We start from the raw sequence: 8,530 nt of genomic DNA on the forward strand, positions 1-8,530 counted from the left end.
ACGGTATATTCCGTGAAGCGCTTTGAAACGTCTCGAAGACGTGATAAGACGCTATATCAAATGCAAGGAGTATTATTATTACCACTTTAATGGCTGCATTGAATTACGCATGTGCAATGTAGATTATTGATTAAATTGGATTTTGTGCGAATTGTACAAGTTTGCCTGCAACTCGTACTTTGCATAAGTCATATTAAATGTTATGGTCCCAACTGATATGACTTATGTGAGTTTTACTGTATTATTACAGTGCAAAGCTAGTGACGTCAGCGGTGTTTTGTTTTTAAGTGCAGTGGCACATGCGGAGCGCACAGGAAGTGACCTGGCGACATGAAAGTCAGCCATTTCTTCTCACTTTGGTTATGATGCCACTTGGAAGATGTTGGATCCAGAGAAGCAAGGCACCCTGTAATATCTTCAGTCTCAATTTTGTTACGTGTGCAGTTTTAGTTTCAAGATAACCGATATCAAGGTTCTCGTGGACAGATGACCATTATAAACCGCGGGGATTTACTGGCATTAAATATTCTCTTTTCTCCAAAAATGTAATTTGCGCAAATCAAGGAAATGTTGCCTTAACAGGTTGATTTTTTTGGTCTTCATTTTCAAGCATTGCACAGTATAAATACTGCCATCTTGTGGCTGATCCACGAAGTGCAAAGAATTTCCAGAAGGAGGTCATTCTACCCATGTATCTGTGCCGGTGTTGCCCGGCGCCACTTGATACTATATATTTAAGATCAATTCAGTGGTGGTGCAGCTGGTCATAGGCACCAGAATGTAATCTGCCCCATGGTCAGATTTCCCGGTTCTGATTTTCCCCTCATCACCACCATTGCCCCCCAGCTCAAGGTACATCTAGGCAGACAGTCTTGAGCTCAGCTAATGCTCCCCACGTGGGACTAGTGGGCCTCAAACATGAGTAATGGTAAGTTATTGAAATAATGGTGAGAGCTGGTTTGAGGATATTGCCTTTGTTTACTTTTACCACCTCGTCTTCCCTCATCCATAATATATTGGCACCAATACACTAACTAAGTTAAAGTCAAAACACTGATTTGAGTGTGCAGACATCGTATAACATTCAGACCACTGGGCCATTGCATTTGAGAATCTTTCCTCTTAAGTTGAGTCTATGTTAATGCCAGTCGTCAGAGGAGAGAAGCCAGCTGAGGTGTGAACAAGTACCTTTTCTGTTTCATACATGCCCCAGTGTTCTTAGGCAGTAGGTAAATATTCTCTCGAAAGAGGGTCCTGGCCCACAATTCTCCCGAATAGAATTGGTCACTGACTTCTTGATTGGTTGTGGGATATTGCTGTGTACAAATTGGCTGCCCGATCACAACCAAAAGTCAAAATACTTCACAGTAAAATCCTGTGAAGTGCTTTGAGACATTTCGACGATGTGATAAGGAACTATAACAAATGCAAGGATTAATATAAATGCGAGTTTAATTTCCAAAATGCAGAATACCTTCTGTTGCCTAACATTAAACCCGGCATTGAATCTTAAATGGGTATTTTTTTCTTTGTTCAAGGTGACGTGTATGGTGCGATTGGCTCTCCTGTTAGACTGAGCCGAACTGTGGTGGTGGGTAAACGTAAGGAACTGGTTCAGCGTCTGTTGTATGTTCTCACCTACTTCATACGGTGTTCAGATCTCCAAGAAAACCATCTGGAATCCAATGAAATGCCACAGGACAGCCAGACCGAGCTTGCGGGAAACACAATCACCACAGCTCTGGAGAGGGGAGAAGTAGAAGAATCTGACTACGTGGTTGTTAGTCTTCACAAGGACGAACCCGCTCCCGTATCTCCAACCCAATCCCTGACAAGCTCCGTCAAAACAAATGGCTGCACTGGGACAGTCACAGCGACAGACAATCGTGCACAAGTAGCCTTCAAACCTCTGAAAGCTGTTCAGCCAAAGGCCGAGGCTGATAACTGCAGGAGACAGCCTTCTGTTCAGTGCAGTGAAGCTTCACCGCTTGTGAGTGACATGGAGGATGAGGACGTCAACACGTGCAAAGAAGCAGTGCAGCTGGGTCAGGAAGCCAGAAAGGAGGTGTTGACTGTCGTGAAAGGAGCTTCACTGTGCACCGCAGAGAGAAGGATGCTTTTTGCACCCGAAACAGTCGTCAGTCTAAGTGAACAATTGCCTGATTTGAGTGACTCTGCACTGGCTACAGCAGCAGAGGTGGCAAGTAGCCCTCCACTAAAGAACTCTCCCACTTCTGGTCTCAGTTGTCCAGCCAGGCTTGCCCGGAGCAGCCCGCAGCTCCAGCAGAGAGTCTTGTTTCAGATTGGGTGCTCGCTATCACCAGATTCGGACATTGAAGCGAGAAGGAAAGATGTTGAAGAGAAAGTGAAGAACTTCAGAGAACAGCGAAGAGGAGAACAAGACAACACTAACTGTCAACTGCAGGAAACTGGTGACATCTTGGACAGGGACAAAGCCGCCCAGCCTGCTGAGGACCGACTGGGGACAAACAGAGCGGTACAAAGGCTGCGGCCAAGTCCAAGGCTGAGCTTCGATCAAATTCCTTCTTATGAAGGAAGCACAAGCATTTTTGATGAATGTTTCACTGAGGGCAACACCACTAAAACGTACACTGCAGGCAACCTCTCTCGGCACAACAGGATCGTGAAGGAAACCATCAAACCTTGCAAATCCTCGGACGGGGAGAGAGATGTTCAAAGTGTTGAAACAAACAGGACTTTGTGCGGCAGCGACGCCCAGGCAACCCTTCGGGAGTCCATTATTTCTCATTCTGGAAATCAGGGCAGGAGATCAGGTGATGTCCCCCGCAGGGAAGCTGAAGATTCTGAGAAGAAAGTTGCCTTCAGGATAGAAGTGGACATTCCCAGGAACGTGAGTTCTGACAGTGCCCTCGGCGACAGTGACGATGAGGATGCAGCCCACGAACGACCTACGCAGAAGCCAGGCTGCTATGGTGAGCGGTGGGAAGGCCACATGGAAGAGTTGGAGCTCCCACTACCAAGGTAAGAATGTTAAATGAGTATTCCTAAATGTCTGTTTTTTGTCCTTTCATTAGAGGACATAGTCACCAGAAGCACAAAAAGAGAGTTTAGGAGATTTATTTTCAGAGAGACGTGTTAGCATGTGGAATGAATTGCCAAGTTAGATAATAAGAGGCAGAGTCCATTGTGGGTTTGTAAAGGGAAGCAGGTGGATATATGAAAGTTAGAGGCAAGAAGGGATCTGAGATCGGATGGGGCAGTGGGATTGAAAGAACAGCTCTGAGGGCCAGTGCAGAATCCAGGGCCTGAGTGGCTTCCTTCTGGAATTCTCGTCGTGGGTGACGACTGGAGGAGAAGCCTGGCTGACTGATGTGATAGTGAGTCATGTGGAGACGAGGTTTGATCCTCGTCAGTTGGTGCTGAATTATCTGATCTCAGCTGCAGTTGGCCTCTGTGTCTCCAGGCTGTGGACTTCAAAAAAAAAACATCAGCCAGGATCCTTGGTCAGGATCCAACATCTCTGATGGAAAGTGTGTGTTTGGGGGAGAAGGGTCTTGTCGTCCCCAGGACATGTCATCTCTGCAATGTCGTCGACATAAAAGGCGCTGGATAGATGTAAATTGCTGTTTCAGAACCCACCCCACTCCCTCCTCATTATATGTTTGAAACTGCTGCTCACCCCAACGCTCGCTGACTAAACTCGCTGGGAATTTAACTCTAAGCTTTTTTTTAAAAAAGGAACATTTCCTTCACAGAGCTTTGCCATAAACACAGAAGGTTCAGCCTGTAGTGTGAGTTCAAAAATCCTTTGTGCAGGGTTCATTAAATAGGAATAATATCGGAGTGATGTTATTGTTGATCGTGATTTTATTTTTCTGGGATTGACTTGCAGCATCAAAATGAATAGCAGACCAAGTCTCAATAACTTTGGAAGATCGCTGCTTGGAGGATACTGTTCTCAATATGTGCCAGACTTTGCCTTGCAAGGAATCAGCTCTGATGAAAAGCTGAAGCAGTGTCTCATGGCAGATTTGGCTCATGCTGTGCAGGTGAGTTGTTGAGGGCTGTGGGCTGAGGTTGTGCGCGTGTGTGTGATCGCTGTTAAATCGTCTGCTACATTATTGTAGGCTTCAGATTGTTTGTTGTTAGCAGTTACTAAGTGCCATGATAAACTAGCACAGGCTGCAATAAACCTTAATCTACAGGGCTTTTTTTGTGTGCAGTGTTGGGGGAGAGCTGCATTATCAGAAATGCTGCCATTTGGGTGAGACATTAAACCAAAGTCCTGTCTGTGCCCGTTTATGTGGATATAATAAGGATATTATGGGACTATCCGGTGTCCAGGTGTGCAAACAGGTTTTTATGGGTGTCTGTGAGACAATGTTGTGCGAAATTGACTGCCGAGTTTGCCTATAAAATACACTGTCAGTACACTACACAGTAAATTCTTTGAAGCGCTTTGAGACGTCTCCACGACTTGATTGCACTGTGTCAAATGTCCTTCTCTTTCAGCATCCTGTGTTAGATGAGCCCATTGCAGAATCTGTGTGCATTATTGCAGACACGGATAAGTGGTCAGTCCAAGTGGCTACGAGCCAGAGGAAGGTGATGGACAGCAATAAGCTAGGCAAAGAGGTGCTGGTCTCTAACTTGGTGTCCAGCTTGCTCCAATCCATTCTTCAACTGTACAAACTGCAGCTGCCACCTGATTATGTAAGTACACACATTGCTTCGGATGGTAAAGATTTTAAACTATTCTATACGTTCCTCTGAGAGGATCAGTGGAACTTAATACTGTGTCAGTGACCCGAGGGCTACTGGAGAAATGATTGCAGTGAATCCATGAGGTGTATATTTTCCGCAAAGTCGTCACTGCTCTAAACTGATTGTTATTGATTGAGGAGCAATAGCTGACTATAAATCAAAAAATGTTGAGCTTTCAGGAATGATTTGATTGCAAACTCAAATGCAAAAAGATGTGCAATCTTGCAACACTTGACTGGCAGTGATTGATTCAGTGCAAATGAAATATCCTCGCTGTTTGTATATCCTCAACACGTTCAGTGTTTCAAAATCAGCCTGACACCAATTTTCTTTCTTTATAGATTGTGCTTATTTGCCTATTGCTTGTTATGTTCGTCGTGCATCCTGTGCTTTTGAGATTTGTTTTTGAACTGTTCTAGTCGAGCCTCTAAAAAGTATGCTTGAAAACCTAATTTTTAAAAACAAAAGTCATTTTACTTGTTAAAACCTCGAGGCAATCCTTTGTTTGCACTTGGGAAAGTTCTGTAACACAGACATTTTGCTTTGGAAAGTCTGTGCTTAAATAAAGTACTTTTGGTGACATCTCTGCAGCAGAAGCATCTCCTCATCTGCAGTTTTAATAATAATAATAATCAATGGATTTGATAGAGCGCCTTAGTACGTCGTTGAGAAGTCTCAAGGCATTTCACAGAATATACTGTAAAGTGAGTTGACTATATTTTGTGGGTGAAACATGGCAGCTAATTGCGCACAGCAATGTCCCACAAACAGTCGTGGATTGAGTGACTAAATGTACTTTTCCAACTGCAGTGTGTAATGCACCTGGAGGACAGACTTCAGGAGCTGTATTTCAAGAGCAAGATGCTGTCGGAATATCTGAAGGGCCACACGAGAGTGCATGTAAAGGAACTGGGCGTGGTGCTGGGGTAAATCAAAACTTTTATACAACTCGGAGTGGCCTACTGGCTTACCATTCATTAAATTAGACTTCAGACGAGAATCTCAAAATGACCTTTTTTAAAAAGACAGTTTGATTTTTGCACCAAAAAAACACACGATTCAAGCAATCACGTTGTTGGGTTAAGAAAACCTGGAGAAGGATATTAGTGTGTAAATCAAGCGTTGTAGAAATTGTACCAATGGAAATAATTTCTTTTTTCCTGTTATTTGATTTCACATATCTCTTACTCCTTTGTAGTTTTTTGGGGGAGTTGTGGAGGAAGGGTCTGTCTCTAGCTAATTTGTTTTTACACACACACACACAAACTCTTTGTTTGGATGAGACGGTACATCATTTTATGCTGGTAAAACGTAGAGAGTTGTCATTTAAGCATATGTCTCACAAAAAATGCAGTGCTCCTCACTTGTAGGTGCTGAGCTCATTGTAGGAATGCTTTTGTATTTCTAATGATGGTTTTCTTTGGTTTCACAGTGTAACTTACTCAGAACTTTACAGTTTACAGAAATTGAACTTCTCTCTTTCAGGATTGAATCTAATGACTTACCTCTGCTGGCTGCTGCAGCAAGTACTCATTCTCCATATGTTGCACAAATACTTTTATAAGCTAAAACCTCGGAACAGCCACCTTCTCAAAAGGAGCAAAACAATTGCAGAGAGTTTGGAATGGTATTGAGGTGGAAGACTTGTGTGTTTACACTTAAGGCATCAACAATGCAACTCTTACATAGGAGCAGCACAGTGCCCGTTTGGTATGTTTCTCTGTGATGGCGAGCCCATAAACTTGCAGACATTTTGTGACAGTGTCTGGGGTGCATGTCCCTCAGCCGAAACAGGAAATCCTGCTATTAGTTCTTTCCAGATTTTTTTTTAATGTCACTGAGCAAAGACTGGTGACCTCTTCAAACACTACAAATGGTTGCAACTAAAGCATGCGTTTCATACAAAGTTAAGTTTCCAGTACAGCCCAGGCTGGCACGCCATGTGGAATGCTCGCTTCTGTGATGTGATTGACTTTGGAGTTATTTCTGCAATTGCCTTAACTGGTGAATGATGAAGTATTCTAAATATTGTTTGTAGCATTCCTGCTCAGAAGAGTTTGAAATTCATCTACTGACTTTTGCAGGTCCGAATCGCAATGCAGTTTTGCAATTCAGTTTCAAAACACTTCTATTGAGGTTGGCGGAGGGGACACAGCAAAAAAATATTCACAAGCTCTAACAGTCTATCAGTTTACCGTGTAAGTGGTTTGACATGAGTTTTTTTGTAAACATAGCATAGTCACCTTCAAAAGGACATGAAAGGCATAACTACAAAAGGTTTAAGGGACGCCTTTTAAATGGACTTTGTTTACAGTGCGTTTTGTGCTTGTTGCAAATCAATACTGTTCTGTGAATTGAGAGCATGTAAAATTTTGAGGTGCAACTTTTGCCACTGCAACTTTTGCTTTTAAGGGTCAGGGTATAAAATTGTAATCGGCAGAAGCTCATTTTAATTATGCAGCAAATTCCCAGATGGATAACGTGGAAGAGAAGATCAGATGTTGAATGGAAGAAGAAATTTTGTGTACGTGTGTGTGTTTATGCCTGCAATTTTCGTGTGTAAATGTATTGTTAGACACCGATTTCTGCTGGCGAGAGCAGTGTTTAGGTCAACCTGTTACAAAGCAAGTCGGTGAGATTGTTGCGCCTTTTTAAGAACAACTGGGAGAATATTACATTGAAAGCTCCAGATACTTCAGGCAGCGATTTAGCCCAGTGGATGGTGCTAGAACCTCGTCCAATGAGTGCAAGTTTAGTGAGCGAGTGCAGTGAGTTTACAGTCTGTGTGTGTACTCCTAACCAACGAGCCCCATTGTGAAATAATATACCACACCCTAATCAATGTGGTTTATTACCTTAATCTTAGAAGGAAGATGACCTGCTTTCGTGTTTTTTTTTCTCCAAAGGTTTAATTTCTAATGTACAGAAGCACTACAAACAATCTTTATTTTTATTATTTAAAATTAAGTAACCAGCCCAATTTCACCCACTTACAAACTTTATACCTGTTGCATAGAGATCATAGAATGTCCCATTTTTCTCTCCTTGGCAACATTGGCCAAAGGAGAAGGCACTTGGCTGCACAAATGGACATTCCCTTCTAAGAGACGATCAGTGAAAAATTCTTCATACAGTGCCTTTGTGCTCTGACCGCCTCTATTGCTGCACATCAACAACGTTGCCACGTACACAGTCAGAGCTACATGCAACTTTTTTGTCCCTTGTTTCTGTACAATACTATTGTTGTTTCAAGAAAGCGTAACTTTTTTTTCTTAAATACAAGTGCTTCTTGATTGTTTATAAATATATCTCAAAACTTTGAGCAAAGTTCCCAATTGGCCTATTTTGATACATTTTAAGCCCTGGAGGAATTTTTAAATATCATTATTGTTTACGTAAACAAACTAACCTTGTGAAAGTAGCGAGAGCGTTTATTCTTAAGAGAAACCCTCCTTTAATTGCTAGTTGTGTAACTTTGTAAAACAATGTAACATTTAACCACAGGATATACAGTCACTTCACTTAAGTGCTTTGTGATGTCCTGAAGATGTGATAAGGCTCCATATCAAATGCAAGGATTGTTATTATATTTTTTATAAATTGAGCCTTCGGTGATTGAATATTTTGTTCAGTTTCTTTAGCAGAGGTTTTACGACTGGAAATTTAGTACATTAACAAGTCTGCAAAACCAGAATAACTGCAGGAAGGCTGAAGGTAAAATGTGGTTTGCTCTGCTGCAAACTGCCTCACACTGCCCTTGACCCCATAGTAGCTGCAATGGAGA

The 8,530-nt window shown here is 42.4% G+C and overlaps 1 protein-coding gene across 1 annotated transcript in view; it reads left to right on the forward strand.

Moving 5' to 3' along the window:
• Positions 1 to 8,247, forward strand: part of fnip2 (folliculin interacting protein 2) — a 36,668-nt gene extending 28,421 nt beyond the window's left edge. The window contains exons 14-18 of the mRNA XM_042337906.1: positions 1,539 to 3,003; positions 3,875 to 4,031; positions 4,495 to 4,695; positions 5,557 to 5,672; positions 6,232 to 8,247. Of these exons, the coding sequence (XP_042193840.1) occupies positions 1,539 to 3,003; positions 3,875 to 4,031; positions 4,495 to 4,695; positions 5,557 to 5,672; positions 6,232 to 6,310 (2,018 nt within the window). The 3' untranslated portion in view covers positions 6,311 to 8,247. The remainder of the gene's footprint in view (positions 1 to 1,538; positions 3,004 to 3,874; positions 4,032 to 4,494; positions 4,696 to 5,556; positions 5,673 to 6,231) is intronic.
• The last annotated feature ends 283 nt before the right edge of the window (positions 8,248 to 8,530 follow it).

Source organism: Callorhinchus milii, unplaced genomic scaffold, assembly GCF_018977255.1.
Source record: "Callorhinchus milii isolate IMCB2004 unplaced genomic scaffold, IMCB_Cmil_1.0 Scaffold1, whole genome shotgun sequence".
Lineage (NCBI taxonomy): Eukaryota > Metazoa > Chordata > Chondrichthyes > Chimaeriformes > Callorhinchidae > Callorhinchus > Callorhinchus milii.